Raw genomic sequence first — 23502 nt, 5'->3', positions numbered from 1 at the left:
TTCTGAGTGTTCATTTTCAGATTTACAACAGGAATTTCTGAATTATATTCACTTGTGCCAAGTCCTGTAGTTTTTGTGTTGTACTCAGATTTATCACTCTGCTGTTTCACTTGGGGAACCAAATCCCAAGTCAGTACTTCATTAGTAAAGTTATGCATATCATTCACACATCTAGATACCTCCTCCAATGCTGCAGTTGTGTGTGAAAACTGCCTGATGAGCAATGCAGAGGCCGGGTAACGCCCTGCTTCTTTCTTTCTCAGTGGAAATACTTTGTCATTAGACTCTGAAATGTCTGCAGGTGATTCTCTACTAGTATGCACTGCCCAGCTACCAAAATCATTTATGCTTTCCTTATATGCGTCTTTAAATTCTTTGTCAAATGCTGCTTTGTCAATTATTACTTCAAATGGTGATTCAGGGGAATCCTTTTCCATAACACCACCTCCTGAAGCTTCAGAAGGAGACAAGGAATATGGACAAACGCCTTCGGCTTTAGGCTGCAGGGTGGGTGGCTTCTGGGCTGTTAGCAAAGTGAACTTGTCATCTGCATCCGAGGCAGGTATATCATCCCTATTTGGTTCCTCATTTGGGTTCCTGGACACTTGATCTTTATTTATCTGTTGTTCCATTTGACCAACTTCCTTTGAGAGAAAAGCAGGATGACCCAGGAAGCTGAGTGGAAAGGAAGGACGGTCGCAGTGAACTTCTCCTGCAGCAGAAACTGGGGAGTCTTCTATGTCTTTGCTGGTCCCCGGAGGCTTTTCCATCTTTTTCCCATCTAGAAGAGCCAAGCAGTCTTTTGCTTCTTGGGCTAAGAGAATCTGGTTGCCTAACATTTTGCTTTTTACTCCATGTAGTACTGTAAGGTCAGTGTTACATATTTCAGAAGATGAACAAGAGGAGGAAGTCGTAATTTCTGAAGGTGGCTCATCAGAGCAAAGAGAGCTCAATCTCTCTAAGGCCAGAATTTGAAAGAAAAACAATTGTTTACCAGGTACAATTACACATTAGCTAGTCAGGCCAAGCAGCATGCTTTTTATTTTTAAATTCACACACACACACACACACACACAGGATGTACATATACATACATAAATATGTAACAAAGCAATGATCAACAATTATAAGACATGCATAAAACCGCCAGCAGTGAAACAGAAAAGGCTTATCATGCTACAAACTGCAAATGACAGAAAATTTTCATGACAAAATACTTATCAATCTACATTTTCCTTTAATGGTAAAGCATGAAGAAGGTTATAATAAAGATTGGATAATCTGGGGAAGTGTTTATTCCTGTTCCTTTGGTATTTAGTAGAGCTATTCAGCAGAAACAATGTAATCCATGTAAAACATATTATGAAGTACTGATACACTCTCATCTGTAGGTGGAACAATTCAGAACACATCCCTTTTATAAAACCACTGGTAAGAGCCTGACTATCTGAAAAGGAAAACAAGTGACGAGAGTTTTTTTTTCCCCAAGAGATACAGCGGACCCACCAGCCTAAAAATCAGGCTAGAAGTACTCCATTCTATCCACAGGGAAGGTGGGTCCCAGGTAGAGAGGGCCTGAATATTTTAAAGGATATTGAAAACGCTGGTCTGTTCCAAAATCTCTTGTACCAACTTGTTAACTGAAAACTGAACTGTGTACACTGGTTTCCTTTATTAAGAAGAGTGAACTCCAGAAAATCTTTTAAAACAGAAAATACCCCCCTAAAAGCAATACATTAATTAGGTCTTATCAGTTTTTAATATCACAGTAGCCACTGATTTACCACCCTGTTTTCCAACTCTCCAACCTAGGAAGTTTTTTACTGGAGAAAAGATCAGAACAACTGTCCCAAGCGCAAGCACCATCGTTCTCATACACTGCTGTATCTCTGCAGCTGGAACAAAATAGGTCTAAACAAAGAGTTCCAAACGAATGACTCAAAGATTTGGCTTGCTCAGGTGAGCCCTAAGTAGGCCTCAGGCCAGAAATGCCTTCCTTGAGTGTGAATGAGCAATTGGGAAGATGTGAGAGAGAAAACCTTTTGGGGTTACTTTTATTCACTTATGTTTCATTTGAGAAGCTGAATAATAATTAGACAAAAGCAAAATTATGACTTTATTTTATTCACAATCATTTTATAAAGATGAAAAGAAATACTTAAATATCCTACTGCAAGAAACAAAATTCTACTATTACAAAAAAGTGTTTCCAAATGCCAGATAAAGTTCCTATATCTTAAAACACCACTGTAATCTGATGTAACAGGATCTCTGACCTTTAGCACAGTGTAACCATAATCTGGGGGAAAAGTCTTTGTAAATTGAGAATAAAATAGTTGGAAGTTTGGTGGTACAAACTGTACCCATGAGACAGAAGTAAGCTATAATTCATATTTAGTTCTAGTGAATATGGCTTTGCATCTATCACTATACAGTATGGATACACAGCAAGATTGATTAAGGATAAATGAAGCTCACCACTGCAGGTTAAAAAGCTTAAAGACTTGAAATTTAAAGAACTATGGACTACATTAATATCAGAATATTCCACAATCTGAGTTATGTATTTTTTTTTTTGAGTTATGTATTATTATCAAATTTACTGGTGAAATGTTTCTACCAGGAGACATTTAATGAACTAAATCTGGAATAAGGTAAAACTGGGACCCCCTCCCTTCAAATGAATGGAATCTTGAACAAAACTGACTCCACCTCTCACAGGGAATGCTCAGCTTATATGTTTTATGGAGATTGAGATTTCAGATAATTTAGGCTTGTCATTTTACAGACACAAGTAGACAGAATGAATTAGTAATAATTCATTGTTAACTACTGAGTGCCACTATCATGTGCCTGACACTGTTTTAGAATCTAGATTAAAAACCAGTGAACACAGAAAAAGTCCTTGCTTTTGTGGAGCTTACAATACAGAGTGGGAGATAGAAAAGAAGCAGTCAACAGATAAAATGATGATGATGATGATGATGATGGATTTGATGAAATGAAAAAGAAAGCAACTGATACTGGATGCTAATGAAAGAATGCACACAGTATTAGAAACAAAAAAAGTATGGTAGGGAGCTTCCTGGTGGTCCAGTCGTTCAGACTTGCTTTCTCTGCCAGTAAGACCCGGTTGACAAAGTAAGATCCCACAAGCCATGTAGTGCGGCCACACACACACACAAAAAGGATGGTAGAAATATTCTATGCTTTGTCAGGACACAAAACTCTCAGTTTTCTAAGCCTTGTTTCTTTTCTAACTTCCTTGAACTCTTAATACTCCAGAAGTTAGAATTAGGTACATAATAATCTGAGGTAAAAACTAGATTAGGTTAGAAATCTTATTCTCAGAATACCAAGTTCTGTACTGAATCCTGTGACTTCTTGACAGACTTCATTTTACTGAAGATTCTTTAATATGACATAACTATTATATACACAAAAATAGCTTTATCATGTTCCCTAATGATAATTTTGTGACAATACTTGGAGCAGACAGTGTTTTCTGGGGGGACAGGTTTAGGGGCTAAACAGAGTATGATGCTGCATTCTTTCCTCAGTAATCAGGAGAGTAATTCCTCAGCTAATAGCATCTATTAGCTATTAGCTCTACATATTAGCTCTCATGACAGTCAATCAAGCTTCCCCAAATGTAGCAAAGTAAGTTAGCATTTTTGCTAATTATCTTACTTAGAATTTCAGCAAATGGAAAGAAGTTCATTTGGCTAGTTGAAATTCTAACAAACTTGAACAGAGCTGATTTGTATCAAGACATGGAAAAAACCGGTCTGGAAGTAAAGTGCTTACAATGGTAAGAAAACATTAAATAAAATAAAGACCAGAATCTAACAGGTCTTTAGAAACTAAGCTCCACTGGCAAAAGACACTTTCAATTAGTCAGCATGACACTTAACAGTCATTACTCAGAAGTCTCCATTTACGTATATTATCTTAAATAAGATTAGAAAATTAAGTTGGCGGTCATACTCTAAATTTCCAGACCACGCCCAAACCCCAAATTCCTATTAAAAGTTGCAAAATTGTTTCACCACACATACTAATGGTGTGTGGCTTTGTCAAGTTGCTTAATACCATCTGAAAATTGGGATACTAAAGCACCTAACTTAAGAACTGCTATGAGGATTAAATTAATATATTAACTCAAAATTTTGATTGGAATAAGGCAAAAGCTCCATTTGACTAGAGAATCTTGTGTGGAAATTGAAAAAGTTTCCCCTCTTCTATATAGAGTGTTATATCTCACAGAACAAGATGTGGTTAAGGCGCTAAGTCATGTCTGACTCTTGCAATCCCATGGACTCTTGCCGGCCAGGCTCTTCTGTCCATGGGATTCTCCAGGCAAGAATGCTGGAATAGGCTGCCATTTTCTCCTCCAGGGGATCTTCCAGACCCAGGGATCAAGCCAGTCTCCTGCATTGCAGCTGTACTCTCTACTGCTGAGCTATCAGGGAAGCCCAATCACAGGATGAAGAAACAACTTTTAACTGAATACTGTCTATGTGTCAAGTGAACACTTTGAATTGAAAAAGCCTCTTCATATACTGTTTACTCTATCCTTCAAAGTATCTTCTCTTATTCTCCAAACTGTCTTTTAGAAAAGGGTGCAGTACTTTTTTATTCAAGTGTTTTGTAACTTAATAATGAAAACACAATATGATCTAGAAACAGATAAGCAATAATGAATGTTGTATACTACACTTCTTCCTTAGAAGAGTGAATAACTTGAGATTATGCTACAGTTACCATTTGGTTACTATCCAGCCTCAGGAAATGCATTACTTTTAGTTGGTAACATGGAAAAAGCATGCACATGAGTGAAGAAAGGGTGCCAGCCTGCAGTAAGCCACTAAGTTACGTTTTCACATACATACTATGCTTATTCATACACGGGAGGCTTGAAATATTCAGGTATAGGTTTTCCTACACTTGAATTTTCTCACATTCGCAAAACAAGAGGGAAAGACAAATTATCGTGCAAAACAGTATCAGCAATTTTCAGCCAAAGCATCAAAATAGGAAGTTAGCCAGCAGACACTTTGCAGCCAAGCTAGATCCTAAACAAAAAGTCTATTTTGTACAAAGAAAAATGTTTTGCTTTTGTTTAAAAAAAAAAAAAAAAAAAAAAAAAGGCTGTAACTGGCAAATTTTTTTCCCTCAATGCTTGCCCCAAAGTTCAGTGTTTAACTTCCTATTCCAGATGCCTACTGCATTACTCCAATTATAGGCAAATATTCACTACTGCAAATGTGCTTCCAATTTTGGGTGGTGGATAGATCCTCCTTATAATCTTATTTTCACCCACTTTTCTTCCAATGTTTTCTACAGAAAATTGTAGTATTTTTCAGCCTCCACTTTTATCAAAGATTTCAAAAGGAGAAACCAAATTTGATTTTGTGTCTGATGGAGGGCGTACATCCCCCAGGTGATACTAAATTACATCACTAACAGCATAATATGGTTAAAATGGTCATTTCTGCCTCTTGTGTTCTCATGATGTTAACATGACATCCTAAAAAACCTGTAAACCCTAAAATACCACTAATACATCATCTTTACTGGAGGTAATGGTTATATACATGGACTTCAGAGTGTGTCATTTACTCACTGTGTGACCTTGAGCAAGTTACTTCACCATTTAAAACCCCAATTTCCTCAGTAAAAGAAGCAGTACCTTTCCTCCATAAAACTGATTGTGAGGATTAAATGAGACAATAAAGTACTAACCACAGTAAAAGCTCAAAACAAACAAACAAAAAACAACCCACCCCAAATGACCACATAAACTACATCTATACCTCTGTTAATATCCTTATTTAACAGTATAGGAAAACATTAAAATTTACTCCCCTATTTTGAAATGCTCCAGGATTAAGTTGAAATTTAACTCTGCTTGATGAATTAAAAAAGGAATCAATAAGCAAAAGATTGGAAAGGACCTACTCAGGAATACAACTTACTTAGAAAGAACTGATTATTCTTGACATTCTTAACACAAATCTATTAGTTCTCAAAGAGCTTAACTTGTTAGCTTAAGTAGTTGTATACTTCAAAGTAGTACAACTTAATAAAGACTACATAATTTCCTTTTGAAAAATTTAACTGCCCTTCCTTCTCAGTCCAAACTAATGACAACTTTGGGAATTCCCTGGTGGTCCAGTGGACGGAACTCAGCACTTTCACTGCTATGGGTCCAGGTTCAACCCCTGGTCTGGGAATCAAGATCCCATGAGCTTAGCAGCATGATCAAAAAACAGAAAAAGACAAGTTTTAGTACATGCCTCTCCTTGAAGTCCAATAATGATAAATATATATTTCAATATTAAAAATGTCATTCTTAAGTATGAAAATGTCATTTTTAATTACTGCTACATATTCCTTAATAGGGCTTGAAAAGAAAGAGTGAAAGTGAAAGCCGCTCAGTTGTGTCCAACTCTTTGTGACCCCATGGACTGTAGCCTGCTAGGCTCCTCTGTCCATGGAATTCTCCAGGCAAGAATACTGGAGTGAGTGGTCATTTCCTTCTCCAGGGGATCTTCCCAACCCAGGGATCGAACCCAGGTCTCCAGCATTGCAAGCGGATTCTTTACCAGCTGAGCCACCAGGGAAGCCCTAATATGGCTTGGATATACATAAGCAAGGCACAATTCTCCAAGGCTAAATGGCTGAGGGATATGGAAGCCAGAGACAGATTAGCTGGGTTAGTGCCAGTTAGGGACTCAAAGGTACCTGCTGGCGACAGTCACTCTGAAAGGCCTGCTTGCAGCTGGGTGGAACTGGTCCTAGCTATTCTCTCCAGGGGGTTTAATCCACTTAAACTTAGTACACCAACAACTTCCTTTCCCTTGCTTTTATTAAGGCAGACGAGAAGCTACCAGTCTTGGCCACCCTAGAACACACCCTAATCACTTGCCAAAGAGCGCCCTAAAAAAATCAGCTGATCTCTAGACCTGCCAATGAAGTAGAGCACCAACTGGGCTGCTTTTCCATTATGTCTTTTTTGCAGGAGAAAATGCTAGTAATAGAGGCTAGATTGGAACACCTTCAGGGATATGACATTTTAAACTGCTTTTTTACAATACAATACCCTTTAATAATAACACACCTTGAATCTGCACTGGTCAAAATAACTATAAAAGGAAGAATGACAAATCTAATTTTTTAAACAAATTCTCATAGTTACTGTGAAACTGAAACCTACTTGAACTTTTAACTAGAAAAATCCCTTTTATTTACCTCTGATTTGAGTGTGCATGTAGTTTCTCCTAATATGGATTAAAGTAATATTTTAAAACTATGACATATCTTCTCAACATTCTATATATTAGGCATGTTGTGATTAGGTTGTATTGTCACACTATTTAGGCTATCAATTATTTCCCTTCTATATGAAAAAAGTGACTATGAAGAAAGTATCTTAAAAGATCTGAAATATTTTGAGAAAATATAATTATTATTTACACTATATTTTTAACTGACACCTTCCAGAATAGAATACATGTAATATCTCTTTGCCTAAATTATTAAATTTCTCATGAGGAAAAAAATACCCTTAAAAATATAAATCTGGATGGGTTCTAGATGTTGAAGATCAATTCGTCTGTTTATTTCCTAACATTCACAAACTATCTTTAAATATAAACAAGTTAATTTCAAAGGTCATGATTTGACCCAAAAGATATTCAAATTCACACAGTGAGGCACACTGCGAAAGAGTTGGGGACTCGAATGCTATCAGTCTGAATTGAATGCAATAAACTGTACATCATGTTTCCCAAGAAGCAGATCAGACTCTGAAAAAAACTTTTACTACGTTTATTTTATCCCATTAGGTTTTTTATTCTTACAAGGTGAAAGTCTTCCTAACAAACCAGCATACTGACTTTCATTCCAGCTAGGACAATAAACTCTTTGAACAAGGCTTCTTAGACCTATCTAGCGAGTTTAATTATCTTTTTAAAAATAATGATTTTCCGTTGATCTATCCCTGAGGTGGAGTACAAGAGCACAAATGAAACAGCACAAAGCAGACTCTCTTCCATGCAGCTGTCAGATCTGACTCCCTTCTTCATTGGTTGACGGAGTGAAAACAAACCCCCCAAATCACCATAAGTTAATCTCCAGGAAAACAAGCCTTGCTTGCCAAAAATTCAACTGACTTGTTCAGTGTTCCTAGGCAGTTTGGAACTGGCCTAGCTCTTGGGACTAATCTCAGATAAGTCCATACTAAAGTATTCTAGCTAGGATGGTATATTAGTTCAGTGGAAGCACACTTTTATATAGCTTTCCCAAATCCACTACTTCTCCAAAGAAGTTAGATAACTGCAAATCAACAGGTTGAATGCATTCTGGAGAAAGTGTGTTTTCTGAACTGCATTTCTTTCTTCTCCAAGTTCTGTGGGCAAGTTTTTAATTTTAAAATACTCAAAGTTACACCTAAAGCTTATGCTATGTTAAAGGGTCCACCCAGCCTCATTCTATTTTACTGAGCTTTACGAGAAAGTCATTAGGAGTTGCTAACTTGTATTTAGTTTTTATTTTAGGGAGTTTGGGGGCAACAGAAAATGCATGCCTCATTTCCCCAGTTACAGCCTCTTTCTCAACATTTTTCTTTTATTAATGCACACAAAAAATGACAGACTTGCCTTGTGAGGTCGAAAATAGAGATACAGGCTGAGAGGAAGAGGAAGAAACAAAGGAATCTGAAAGAAAATATACAGCGTGAGAATTTGACAACCTCACATAGGAATTTGAACTTTAACTTTTTTTTTTTAACTTGGCAAAGCATCGTAATTTCATTGGGTTTAAGGAAGAGGGGAAAACCCAAATCTATATTTCCAATTACTGTTTTCACTCACCTGGCAGCAAAACCTTATTTTATTTTCAAAATGCTTCTAAAAGTTAATCAATTCAATTTCTTCTGTCAGATATTCTCACCCACAAAGGAAGAAAAGAGGAACCCCTAGAATTTTAAAATAATCTCAAGAAAGATAATGCTCCCCTGCAACTTCATGTGGGAAAGAAAAAACAGGTATCTGAGTACTAACTGGTTTTGCTTAAAACCATTTTTAACTTCATTTTGAGGAGTCAGCCATGAATATAAGCATTTAAACATATATAGTTGGCAAATATGTAAAACTGACCCTGAATACTGAAAAAAAAATTTTAAATCACAATTAATCCACTGGGAAAAACAGGACCAATGTAAGAAATCTCCTATCTCTAAAACTGGGACTTATATTTCTCTAAATTTGGCAACATAAATCAAAATTTTAAATGCATAGACTTCCCCTACCAACCCCTGAGCATATTCTTTAACTTGGTAAATATATCTGCATACATATACAAAGACATGTACATCAGTGAGGATAGCCGTAACAGTGCTGATTATAAACACCAGAAATAATCTAAATGACCATCGATAAAAGCCTAGTTAAATAGTTACCTCCAGATAATGGAATACTTGCTGCTACAAAAAAACAATGAGGTACAGCTATGTACGTTGATATATTTAATTGAAAAGCAAAGTACTGATGTGCAAACAGTGTGCTTCCATTTGTTAACTGGCAACAAAAGGAACTTTGAGGTCTAGGGCAGGAGGGAGATTTGCTTTTCATTACAACCTTTGGCCTTAAAAAAAATTTATAAATTGCCTTCAGTAAAAATGGAAAAAAAATTAATAAAACAGCATGTGAAAAACAAAACCCTGAAAAAGTACCCCTAAGTATACTGATCTTTACTTAACTCCTTTTTTTCTTGTAATTATAAAAAGGTTTTCACAAATATCAGAAATATACTTAAAATGAGGAGAGTGCTTTAAAGGACTGGGCCATTGCAATATCTGTAAATACTAATCTAAACACAACACAGGGAATATAGCCTATATTTTATAGGAACTACAAATGGAGTTTAACCTTTAAAAATTGTGAATCATTGTATTGAACATCTGTAATTTACATAATATTGTACATGAACTATACCTCAATTAAAAAAAGAAAACTATTTAGTTGACAGATACAGAGCACATTAACACCAAGGCAGAACTTAGTGGACAAGAGGCAGTAATTTGGTAACTCAAGACCAGAATTTAAAAATTCACTGTTTTTTAATTATCTTAAAATGAAGCATCACATTTACTCCTACCATTGAAAAACAGTACTCTTTTCTTTCTTAAAACAAACATTTCTATTTAATGCTTCCAAATGGGTTAATGTCTATATGCAATTATCTTCAACATTATATCTCTGCCAAATGAATAAACCTGAAAATCTAAATGCTAAGCCCGATGCTAAAAAAGATCCCATGAACCTACCTTTTCATTTCCAACTGACACCCTCCTAATGGAAAATTGCAACACACAAATTTTTATGCAACAGCATCTATTCTGATACAGGACACAGATAACCAGAAGTAGTTTGCAACAATATTGCAAGAGCTCTTCTAACTTACAAAACCATATTGTATTCATATGCCATATTGATGCAGGCAACTGCACCCAAAAAAGGTGATCTTAATTCACAAATACTAATAATTAAATCAAATATTACCTACAAGTAACTAGGTCTAGGCACTGTAACAGTGCAGAGATGATGGTTGTGCCCACAAGCAACTGAAAAAGACAAACCAGTAAAGCTGTTTGCATTATGGGAAGAATGCAAACAGTAGAGGCAGAAGAGATGATGTTCATCAGGTGAACAAGACAAGGGAAGGCAGTCTGGAGAGAAGAACATCTGGCCAGATTCCAAATAGCTTTAAACATCATACAATGAAATTTGAATTATATCATATGATGTGTAATGCGGAATCAGTGAAGGTAAGGGATTGACAATATCCCATGTGTTTTAAAGAACTCTGGCAGCAGGGTAAAGTGAAAATGAAAGTTGCTCAGTTGTGTCAGACTCTGCGATCGCATGGACTTCTCCAGGCCAAAATACTGGAGTGGGTAGCCCTTCCCTTCTCCATGGGATCTTCCCAACCCAGGGACTGAACCCAGGTCTCCCACGTTGCAGACAGATTCTTTGCCAGCTGAGTCATAAGGGAAGCCCAAGAATACTGGAGGGGGTGGCCTGTCCCTTCTCCAGGGGATCTTCCCCACCCAGGAATTGAACTGGGGTCTCCTGCATTGCAGGCAGATTCTTTACCAACTGAGCTATCAGGGGTAAAGTATGGACTTAATTGAAAAGTTCCTGCATAATCTTGGCAAGACATGAGGGCTTAAACTAAGGCAGTGAGGATGGGAATGAAGGGATGGACATGACAGGAAAGAATGGACAGGATTTTGAATCACTGGATGTTGGAGACTGGAGAAGCAAAAGTCAAAGGACTGAAGAACTACATGAAATGTGGCTTGCTAAGGTATGAGGAGGAATTCTTTGTATTAATTTCCACTAAGAAATAAGCTGTCTAAGGCATATCTATGACAAAGTTTTATCCCTGAAAAGCTATGACAAACCTAGACAGCATATTAAAAAGCAGAGACATTACTTTCCCAACAAAGATCTGTATAGTCAAAATTATGGTTTTTCTAGTAGTCATGTATGGATGTGAGAGTTGGACCATAAAGAAGGTTGAGCACTGAAGAACTGATGCTTTTGAACTGTGGTGTTGGAGAAGACTCTTGAGAGTCCCTTGGACTGCAAGGAGATCAAACCAGTCAGTCCTAAAGGAAATTCATCTTGAATACTCATGAAGGACTGATGCTGAAGCTGAAGCTCCAATACTTTGGCCACCTGATGTGAAGAGCCGACTCATTAGAAAAGACCCTGATGCTGGGAAAGACTGAAGGCAGGAGGTGAAGGGGATGACAAAAGATGAGAAGGTTGGATGGTATCATCAATTCAGTGGACGTGAGTTTGAGCAAGCTCTGGGAGATGGTGAAGGATGGGAAGCCTGGAGAGCTGCAGTCCATGGGGTTGCAAAGAGTCAGACATGACTGAGCAACTGAACAACAACAAAGGCATATCTCATACAGTCAAAAACCAAAAGCTATGGCTTTTCTAGTAGTCATGTATGGATGTGAGAGTTGGTCCATAAAGAAGGCTAAGTGTCGAAGAATTGATGCTTCTGAATTGTGGTGCTGGAGACAACTCTTTAGAGTCCCTTGAACTGCAAGGAGATCAAACCAGTCAATCCTAAAAGAAATCCAACCTGATTATGCATTGGAAGGACTGATGCTCAAACTCCAATACTCTGGTCACTAGATGCACAGAGCTGACTCACTGGAAAAGACCTTGATGCTGGGAAAGGTTGAAGACAAAAGAAAAAGGGGGCAGCAGAGGATGAGATGGTTAGATAGCATCACAATTCAATGGACATGACTTTGAGCAAACTCTGGGAGGTAGTGGAGGACAGGAGCCTGGCACGCTACACAGTCCATGGTGTTGCAAAGAGTCAGATATGACTTAGCAACTGAACAACAATAAGGAATATTTAAGTGGAAACTGTTTACCAATATGAACAGGCTCAGGAGACAGGTAAGGGTTATAGGTAAATATCTAGGAGCTAACACCGGGGTGAGAAGTGACACCACCGGAGTGAATGAATTTGTCCAGGGAGAATCAAAGAGGTGTTAACAATGGAATCTTGAGATACACAACCAATATTTACAGAGACTCAAAAAAGAATCACTAGTGAAGGAGATAGAAAGGAGTCAATGTGGGGGAAAATGTTTTGTCACCTGAAGAAAGCTTTAGAGAATGATTAACAGAGTTAAAAGCCAAGGAGTGGTGAAGACTTTGAAACGGTCACTGAGCTTAAGTAACCAAGTAATTCAGCACTGATGACTCTATGGTTAGAGGGAGGAGGGGCCAGCCACTGAAAACTGAGGAGTGAACGGATTTTCAAAACACTGCAAGCAAGTGTGCAGAGTATGGATAATAAAGAGAAGGGACTGAAAACTGGGCAGCAGTGAGAGGGAGAGGCAGAGTTGAGAGAGAGATTTTTTTAGGAATAGAAATGACAAGTGTATTTATATAGAGAACGGCGCAAGTAGAAGGAAAAAGACTGAATATGAAAAAGAAGCAATATTTGCAGGAATAAAGTCCAGGAAGTTGCTAGAAGATAACGGATAAAAGACCACAAGTGGACCTGATGAAACCTAATTTTAATATGTAATCAGATTTATAAGTAAAAGAATAAATCTGTGCCTATATGTAGTTATAAGACTGTTCATCACAAACATTAAGGGAATTTAATAAAAGTTACTAGGGACTGCTTAAATAGTTTTTAATATATCCATACAATGGGATATTATTCATTAAAAATTGTACTGTTGGGAGGGGGGATTGGGATGGGGAATATATGTAAATCCATGGCTGATTCATGTCAATGTATGACAAAAACCACTACAATAAAGTAATTAGCCTCCAACTAATAAAAATAAATGAAAAAAAAATTGTACTGTTGATGAGAATTTATTCATACTAAATGATGCTGATAATACAATGAATAAAAAAGAGCATTACAAAAGTAATTTAAATAATGTGACCCCATTTCGGTAAAAAATACAAATTCATTTAAGAAGAAAAATGGATAATGATATTTACTTTCTGAGTAGAGGGATTGTTGAGTTTTTTTTCTTGCTTTGAGTTTTTGAATATGAGGAACATTTCAAGAGATTATTGTTACAAAATGAAAGGATATGCTACCCATTGATTTTTAATTTTCCTTATATTTTTGTTGACTAAATTTTCTATTATGAACATACATTTTTCTTATAATTTCTAACACATACCTGTGCTTCCCACCTACATGAAATGGATTAGTCACCTTAGAGGGAGAAAAAGGACACCTTAAATAGGATCTCTAGCAGGTCTCTCAATGAAACCGTTTAGTGAATAATCTTACTAGTCTTTACACCACTGGATTTTCAATTTTCGTAATACTTTAAGCTTTAACAAACTGTCAAAACTACAACAAACAAACAACAAAAAAACCCTTCTCTTTGAAAACAGAGCTACATTTCACTTACAGAGTCCCAAATGTCTATGATAGACACTGAATTAAGTATTTATATACATATTAAATCAAATCCTTACAAAAACTGAAGCTTATAAATGTCAGAATCAAGATTTAAACCTGAATGTTTTTTGAAAGCCAATGCTTCTTCTCTATCTGTCTACCAGACAGATCACTTGTCTCTTTTGCTGGTCTGTAATGTATGTGGTAATGTATGGATGTGAGAGTTGGACTGTGAAGAAAGCTGAGTGCCGAAGTATTGATGCTTTTGAACTGTGGTGTTGGAGAATCCCTTAGATTGCAAGGAGATCCAACCAGTCCATCCTAAAGGAGATCAGCCCTGGGTCTTCATTGGAAGGACTGATGCTGAAGCTGAAACTCCAATACTTTGGCCACCTCATGCGAAGAGTTGACTCATTGGAAAAGACCCTGATGCTGGGAGGGATTGGGGGCAGGAGGAGAAGGGGACGACAGGATGAGATGGCGGGATGGCATCACCGACTCAATGGGCATGCATTTGAGTAAACTCAGGGAGTTGGTGATGGACAGGGAGGCCTGGCGTGCTGCAATTCATGGGGTCGCAAAGGGTCGGACACGACTGAGCGGCTGAACTGAACTGAACTGAATGTATGCGGTACTTATCTGAAAATTTACTAATCAAGTTTATGTATACATATTTTTGTGGTGGCTATACTTATGACATTCAGTTTATTAATTTTAATTACATATGAACTCAGAATCAAATTATACAAAGTAATACACTTAACATTTAGAAATACTAAGTAATACACTTCAATTATACGAAGTAATACACTTAACATTTAGAAATACTGCTTTGTTTCCATTAACATTTCATGAATTAATTTTATTTAACTTTTCACATATATCTTCTGCATACATGTGCATCTTTATCATGATAGGGTACTTTCTGAGTAAATGATTTTGAGCAAATAATTTTAAGTAATGAGAAAAGTTGAGCAATAGACTTCTCCAGAGCCCCGATCCTCTCTTTCATCTATTTATATATTTTCAAGCTCTATGATTATTTTATTATTTATTGAATCTTATTTCTCATGGATTAGTTATATAAACTAAGGATTTAGTGTCACTGGTTCAAAATTTTTATAGATTATACTTCATTTAAAGTTATTTTAGGGACTTTCCTGGCAGTCCAGGAAAGACTGGACTGTGTGCTTCCACTGAAGGGGGTTAAGATCACTGGTCAGGGAACTAGGATTCCACATACCATGAGGTGTGGCCAAAATAAAGTAACAATATGATAAGGTTATTTTTTAAATTGGTTATAATATTCCTTGTGCTGTATGATATATCCGTGTGGCTTATTTATTTTATTCATAGTAGTTTGTACCTCTTAATCTACTCCTACATGTTGCCCCACCCCTTTCCCTTTCCTGACTGGTAACAACTAGATTGTTCTCTGAGTCTGTTTTATTATATTCAATTTTGTTAGATTCCACATACAAGTGATAACATACTGTATTTGTCTTTGTCGGATTTATTTCTTCTTTTGTTCTCTTCCCCTGTGATTTGATGACTCTCTTTAGCGTTGTTTGGATTCCTTTTTCTTCCCTTTTTTTGGGCTGCACCTCACGGCTTGCAGGATCTTAGTTCTCCAACTAGAGTTTGAACCCAGGCCCTCAGCAGTGAAAGCCCAGAGTCCTAAATGTTGGACTGCCAGGGAATTCCCTCCTTTCTCTTTAGGGTGTGTATCTATTACAGATTTTTGGTTTGCAGTTATATATGTGATTATGTATGTGATTATTTTAGGTTGCTGATCTCTTAATTTCAAACAAATCTTAACAATCCTGCATTTATACTCCCTTCCTCTCTCAAGTTTATGTTTTCTTTAGTATATGTGCTGCCGAAGTGAGCACTCAAGTTTATGTTTTAAAACTCCATCAAATGAAGAAGATAAATCCTGTCCCCATACCTCTTAACCTTTCCCTCCAGCAGCACACTGAGTAGGTAAGCAGTGGAAAAATAGGGAGGAAAAATAGGAAAAAGGCACACTAGTGGAGGTTTCCAAATTCTTATCAAGTCTGTGTTAGATGGGCTGCTGGGGGAGAGAGGAAGACAGAAAAAGCTTTGGATCGGATGTGAGAGCCAACTTTTGATTTAGATCGGGGGTAAATACACTAATAAACCTGATTGTTTGAATTTCCTAAACTGCAGTAAAAACAGATTCAATGAATTACTTATTTTGGTGGTATCCGTCCTTCAACACCAGCAGAATACGGACTACACTGCTAGAGAAGTAAGCTATTCTGGGAGCAACTTTGTAGAATGACTTCTACAGCGCCAAAGCCATTTCCTTGTGCTAGTTTCCACAGGTTATTAAAGCTTCTTCTAGAACATAAAGAAAAACGAAGTGTTTGAAATTTTATCTAAAATTAGTATAATGAAAACGAGAAATTAGTCAGTTTTTTCAAACATCTTTTCTAATTTTAAAACAAATTATTTTTGGACTTCGGTCGTGAAGTGGTAAGAATCCACCTGCCAATGCAGGGGACATGGGTTCCATACCTGGTTCAGGAAGATTCCACATGCTGCGGAACTGTCCATGCGCCACAACTACCGAGATGGCGCCTGTGCTCCCCAACAAGAGGAGCCACTGCAATGAAGCGCAGCCCTCGCCTGCCTCAACTAGAGAAAGCCCTTGTGCAGAAATGAAGACCCAGCACAGCCAAAAATAAGTAAGTTTCATCATTTAGCTACCTTTTTTGCTTTATAACTGAGTCCCCCTCCCACACACAAAAGGCATTCTTTACACTCTTTCTCGTGACCACAGTTCTTCTAAATTTTTTCATTGAGGGATAACTGCTTTACAGAATTTTGCTTTCTGTCAAACATCAGTATCAATCAGCCATAGTCGTACATATGTCCCTGCCCTCTTGAACCTCCCTTCCATTTTCCTCCCCGTCCCACCCCCCTAGGTTGATACAGAGCCCCTGTTTGAGTTCCCTGAGACATACAGCAAATTCCCATTGACTATCTATTTTACAGATGGTAATGTAAGTTTCCGTGTTACTCTCTTCATACATTGTAGTTTTGATTTGCATTTCTCTAATAATGAGCGATGTTGAACATCTTTTCATGTGTTTGTTAGCCATCTGTACATCTTCTTTGGAGAACTGTCTGTTTAGGTCTTTTCTCCACTTTTTGATTAGGTTGTTTGTTTTTCTGGTAGTGAGTTGTACAAACTGCTTGTATATTTCGGGAATTAATCCTTTGTCAGTTGTTTCATTTGCTATTATTTTCTCCCATTCTAAGGTTTGTCTTTTCACCTTGTTTATAGTTTCCTTTGCTGTGTAAAAGCTTTTAAATTTAATTAGGTCCCACTTGTTTACTTTTGTTTTTATTTCCATTACTCTAGGAGGTGGGTCTTAGAGGATCTTGTTTTGACTTATGTCATTGAGTGTTTTGCCTATGTTTTCCTCTAAGAGTTTTATAGTTTCTGGTCTTACATTTAGGTTTTTAACCCATTTTGAGCTTATCTTTGTGTATGGTGTTAGAAAGTGTTGATGTAGCTATTCAGTTTTCCCAGTACCACTAATTGAAGAGGCTATCTTTGCCCTATTGTATTATTCTTGCCTCCTCTGTCAAAAATAAGGCACCCACAGGCACATGGGTTTATTTCTGGGCTTTCCATCCTGTTTCATTGGTCTATATTTCTGTTTTTGTGCCAGTACCATACTGTCTTGATGACTGCAGCTTTGCAGCACAATCTGAAGTCAGGAAGGTTGATTCCTCCGGCTCCATTCTTCTTTCTCAGGACTGTTTTGGCTATTTGGGGTCTTTTGTGTTTCCATATGAACTGGGAAATTTTTTGTTCTAGTTCTGGGAAAAATGCCATTGGTGATTTGATAGGGATAGCAGTGAATTTGTAGACTGCATTTGGCAGTACAGTCATTTTCACAATATTGATTCTTCCTAGCTAGGAACATGGACTATCTCTCCATCTGTTTATGTCGTCTTTGATTTCTTTCATCAGTGTCTTATAACTTTCTGTATACAGCTCCTTTGTCTCCTTAGGTAGGTTTATTCCTAGACATTTTATCCTTTTTGTTGCAATGGTGAATGGGACTGATTCCTTAATTTCTGTTTCTCATTTTTCACTGTCAGTATATAGGAATGTAAGTGATTTCTGTGTATTCATTTTGCAACCTGCAACTCTGCTAAATTCACTGATTAGCTCTAATAATTTTCTGATAGTATCTTTAGGGTTTTCTATGTACAGTATCATGTCATCTGCAAACAGTGAGAGCTTTATTTCTTCTTTTCCAATCTGGATTCCTTTTATTTCTTTTTCTTCTCTGATTGCTGTAGCTAGGACTTCCAAAACTATGTTGAATAATAGCGGTGAGTGGACAACCTTGTCTTGTTCCTGATCTTAGGGGGAATCCTCTCAGCTTTCACCACTGAGAATAATGTTTGCTGTAGGCTTACCATATATGGCCTTTACTATGCTGAGTAAGGTTCTTTCTATGCCCATTTTTTGGAAGAGTTTTAATCATAAATGTGTGCTAAATTTTGTCAAAGGCTTTTCCTGCATCTATTGAGAGTATCATATGGTTTTTATCTTTCAATTTGTTACTATGGTGTGTCACACTGATTTGCATATACTGAAGAATCCCTGCATCCCTGGAATAAACCCAACTTGATCATGGTGTATGAGCTTTTTAACGTGTTGAATTCTGTTTGCTAGAATTTTGTTGAGGATTTTTGCATCTATGTTCATCAGTGATATTGGCCTGTGGTTTTATTTTTTTGTGTTATCTTTGTCTGGTTTTTCATGACCACAGTTATTGATGGCAACTCAGGATCTCAGTAAAAACTGCTAAACTGAGCCAGTTACTGTCCTCTCCCCCATCAGAGCTCTAGGAACAGGCAGACTGTTTTTCTCCCCAAACGTTATGCCATTTTTTCCTTTTTGTGCTCACTAGACCTCCACTGCATTACTCATACCTACTTGCCTCTCCCAAAACAATCTCCATTTCATGATTAAAGCTTTCTCTTATTAAAAGATTATTTTAGAAAATTTTATATTTACAGAAAAGATTGTTGCTTTTATTCAGCACTGTTTCTGCTGTAGTTAACATGTATTAGTATTGTGGTATTGATAAATTTGTCACAATTAATGAACTAATACTGATACATTACTAATAACTAAAGCCCATACTTCCCTGAGATTTCAATAACTTTTCCCTAATGCCCCCTCCCTGTTCCAAGATCCCATCCAGGAAACCACATCACATTTTGTCATCATGTCTCTTTAGCCTCCTTTGGACTATGACAATTTCTCAGGTTTTCTTTACTTTGATGATCTTGAAAATTTTGAGAAGGACTGCTCAAGTAGTTCAAAGAATGTCCCTCAATTTGGGCTTGTCTAATGTTCTCTTTGTTAGACTGGAGTTATGAGTTTTAGGGAGGATTACCACTGAGGGGTAACCCTTCACTGAGGTGAAGGGCTGCCTTGTCATACCATATCAAGGTACATACTATTAATATGACTTATCAGTGATGATGTTAACCTTGATCCCCTGGCCGAGGTAGAGTTTGCCAAGTTTCTCCGTGGTAGTACTTTTCCCCACCCTTCTATACTGTACCCTTTGGAAGCAAGTTACTAAGCATTTCCCCCACTTAAGGCATGGGAGAGAATCTACATAACTGGCAGGCTAATTTTTAATAATTTAAATTTACTAGAGCTAACATTACTGTAAAAATAGACCAGTTAACAATGCTTTGGCCCTCTGGAACAAATAAACCAAATAAAATCTAATATCCATTCAACTTATTTGCTATTGGAAACAAATTCCAATTGGACTGGAAGCACCTTATGGCTAAGGATCATCTTACATGTCCCTGTATCTTTCATAAGGAACAGAATATGATAGTCAGCATACAGTAGAAGACACAGGATATGGAGTCTTGAACATTATAGAGCCTTAGCAAGAGTTTAAATTGTTATTTCAGAAACAGACTTTGAGTCTGGACATTAGCCCTACTAATGTAGTAGTTATGCATTTCACTCTAGGGGAAGTGAAGATGCTCACTCTGTTATAACACTAAAGAGCTGGAAAGCTTTCTCTGTACATATGTAGAGTAAATGCATATGCAATCTACGAGGAAAAATAAGCAGAACTCTTCTTGCAAAAGAAACAAAATTAGAAAGTCTGACAAACAAAATGAAGCATAAAAATAGTAAATTGGTTACAAATGTTTTAATAACCCAACTTCTAAGTAGTGTTATATTTACTGTTGTTAAGATTACTTTACTCTTCTGCAAATAATGTTTAAAACATATTAAATCAAAATCTCAGATTCTGTTAGAAGACAGAAATCATACTTATTTTAACACATTTTAAAATTCTGCCACATCATACTAGCTTACTATTGAGTACTTAATAGAAGTGAATCTCTAATACACCAAAATGTGGCATTCAAGTGGTTATAATTTTCTGGATTTAAAGCCATTAGTGGAAAATACTAGAGTCCAGAAGTAAGTAGTAAAAGAAGACAATCTTAAACATACACTATATTTGGGTATAGTATTATGCACTTATATGAAAAGTCTCTCCTCAGCACCGAAATGAATATATCAATTTCCATATGCAGAAGGTTTTGCAAAGTTAACAATCTGATTTTCAAAAACAAAATTTTCTTAAACTGAGGTTTATGAGTAGTTTTATAGTAATCCATGAATCTGTGAAAGTTCATGCAATACTTCATATATGCATTATTTTCTTGGGAGTAGAGGTTCTCCATCTACTCATCCATTACATAATGATAAAGTCTTTGCTCTCATTAAAAAATATGAAGCCCTGCTTTGTGCCAGGTTCTGACAGGCATCAGAGATACAGCAGTGAATAAAACAGCAAAAATCTCCACTCTGATGAAACTTCTATTTTGTGGCAGACAGACAATATACAAAATAAATAAGTCAAATACTGTAAGACAGATTATGACAAGTGATAAGAAAAATAAAACAGGAAAAGCCTATAAGGTGTTTTTCTCTTATGCAATTTTGATAAGGTAGCCAGGCAAAGATCTAAGGGAGGTGAGAAAGTGAAGAGCTGTGAGAATGTATGAGGGAAGAGCAGTTTAGGCACTCCTGCTGCCGCAGCTGCTAAATCACTTCAGTTGTGTCCGACTCTGTGCGACCCCATCCCTGGGATTCTCCAGGCAAGAACACTGGAGTGGGCTGCCATTTCCTTCTCCAACGCATAAAAGTGAAAAGTGAAAGTGAAGTCACTCAGTCATGTCTGACTCTTCGAGACCCCATGGACTGCAGCCTACCAGGCTCCTCCATTCATGGGATTTTCCAGGCAAGAGTACTGGAGTGGGGTGCCATTGCCTTCTCCGATTTTAGGCACAGTGAACAGCAAATAAGACACTGAGAGAGGTATTCCTGGTGTGAAAAATAACAAGATCAGTGTGGCTAAAGCTAGGTGAGCAAGGGGCAGGCTGGGGCCAGATATTACAGGGCTTCATAAGCTGTCTAATGACTTCAGCATTTAATCTGAGTGTGGTCAGAAGTGACTAGAGCATATGCCAATGAGTGAAATGATCTGACTTACATTTTTCACAGACTCACACCAGCTGCTGTGTGGAGAAAAGACTGAAGACAGCCAAGAGAGAAAGTCTGGAGATCAGTGAGGAGGCAACTGCAGTGATTCAGGAGAGCTATGGACAATAGCCTGGACCAGGGTAGTAGTGAGGGAGCTTGGGAAAACCGGTAGTCACTGTAGAACCAATAAGATTTGCTGATTCCTATGTAAAGGAAAGAGAGGAATCAAGGGCATTTAAAATGAGGAAGACAGACTTCTCTGGCAGTCCACTGGTTAAGACTCCATGCTTGCAACGCAGGGAGTATGGGTTCAATCCCTAGTCAGGGAGCCAAGATCCTGCACTCCTCACAGTGAGGTTAAAATATAAATAAAATGAGAAAGAGAAGTAACCACTGGATTTAATAACATGGAAAATAACTTGTGTATCTGATGAGAGAAGTTTCTGTAGAAAGGTGGAGCAGAAAGCCACTTGGCTTAGAAACCATGGGACCAGAAGTGAAGGTTACTAAGTTAACTGAACTTGGTTAACCAATAACTGAATTTAAGAGGGTGACAGAACTATTTTTATCACATGTTGTTTCAAATTTGAAAGAGAGGCAGTGTATGTATTTGAAAGAACTGAGTTGGATCCTTAATCCCTGTTTTATCCTACCTTTAACTTCATAGCCACAATGCTTGACGTATGCTTAAATATTTGTTGAATTAAGGTAATGTATTGGCACAAATTAAACCATAAAGCAATACACAAATGTAAGACATAAATCAAGTATTTCTGCCTTTTATGTAAAATGAAGACAATGCCCACCGTTGAAATGCTTTCAGGTGGCTCGGTATTAGTTTTGCTAAAAAAGTTTTTCAGAATACCTTTCAATATATCTTCAAGGGCAAACTGCCAGTGAAGAAGTCAGAGAGCTCCTGCCTCCACCACCACGCCCCCACCCCCAGGTTATGATAATGTGCTTATGAGGAAAACTGAACCAACAGACTGGAAAAAACATACGAATATTTCTTTGAAATTTAAAGAGAGCATCATAAGAGGAAGCTGTTAACAATTAGCCATCCCATCACAAAATGTAAAACAGAAACACACATCCTATCAAGTATTTAAAGGGATTTTCTGCAGGAGTTCCCCAGTGGTCCACTGGTTAAGATTTGGTGCTTTCACTGCCATGGCATGGGTTCAGTCCCTGGGTTGAGGAACTAAGATTCATGCAAGTGGTGGAGCGCAACCAAAAAAAGAAAAGTAATAATAAAAGTAATAAGGGGATTTTCTCTGAAATTTCAGTATTACAGAGTAACATGTCCTATTCTAGTAACAGATGTTACTAGTCACAGATATGTAGTAAAACACTGCAATGATGCAATCATAAGCAATACTGATTACAGCTTAAATTTACTTAATGTACATGCGATTGTGCTAAGTCGCTTCAGTTGTGTTCGACTCTTTGCAACCCCACAGACTGGAGCCTGACAGGCTCCTCTTTCCATGGGATTCTCCAGGCAAGAATACTGCAGTAGGCTGCCGTTCTCTTCTCCAGCGGATCTTCCCCACCCAGCGATAGAACCAGCACCTCTTAAGTGCCCTACATTGGCAGGTGGGTTCTTTACCACTAGTGCCACCTGGGGACTTCCCTCTGGCTTAGATGGTAAAGAATCCATTTCCTGCAACGTGGGAGACCTAGGTTCAATCTCTGGGTTGGGAAGATCTTCTGGAGGAGGGCATGACAACTCACTCCAGCATTCTTGCTGAGAATCCCATGCAGGCTATGGTCCATGGGGTTGCAAAGAGTCTGAACTGAACAGACACTATTGAGTGACTAAGGACAACACAGCACAGCGCCACCTGGGAAGCCCATTCAGTATACATACCTTATAAAAACACCGATAACATACCCAACCACCCAAACTAATTCTAGAAGAGCTGTTATAAATAAACGGG

General features: G+C 37.5%; 1 protein-coding gene across 2 annotated transcripts in view; it reads right to left on the bottom strand.

Annotated features, from left to right (window-relative positions):
- The window catches only part of RTN3 (reticulon 3), a 63500-nt gene that overhangs the window by 35565 nt on the left and 4433 nt on the right, over positions 1 to 23502 (bottom strand). The window contains exon 2 of one of the 2 annotated variants that reach the window (XM_020887674.2): positions 8664 to 8720. The exons of the other annotated variant lie outside the window; for it this stretch is intronic. Within the exon in view, the coding sequence (XP_020743333.1) occupies positions 8664 to 8720 (57 nt within the window). The remainder of the gene's footprint in view (positions 1 to 8663; positions 8721 to 23502) is intronic. 2 annotated transcript variants of the gene reach the window in all.

Source organism: Odocoileus virginianus, chromosome 28 (genome assembly GCF_023699985.2).
Source record: "Odocoileus virginianus isolate 20LAN1187 ecotype Illinois chromosome 28, Ovbor_1.2, whole genome shotgun sequence".
In the NCBI taxonomy this organism is placed as follows: Eukaryota; Metazoa; Chordata; class Mammalia; order Artiodactyla; family Cervidae; genus Odocoileus; species Odocoileus virginianus.
This window is presented reverse-complemented; position numbering and strand designations above follow the sequence as displayed.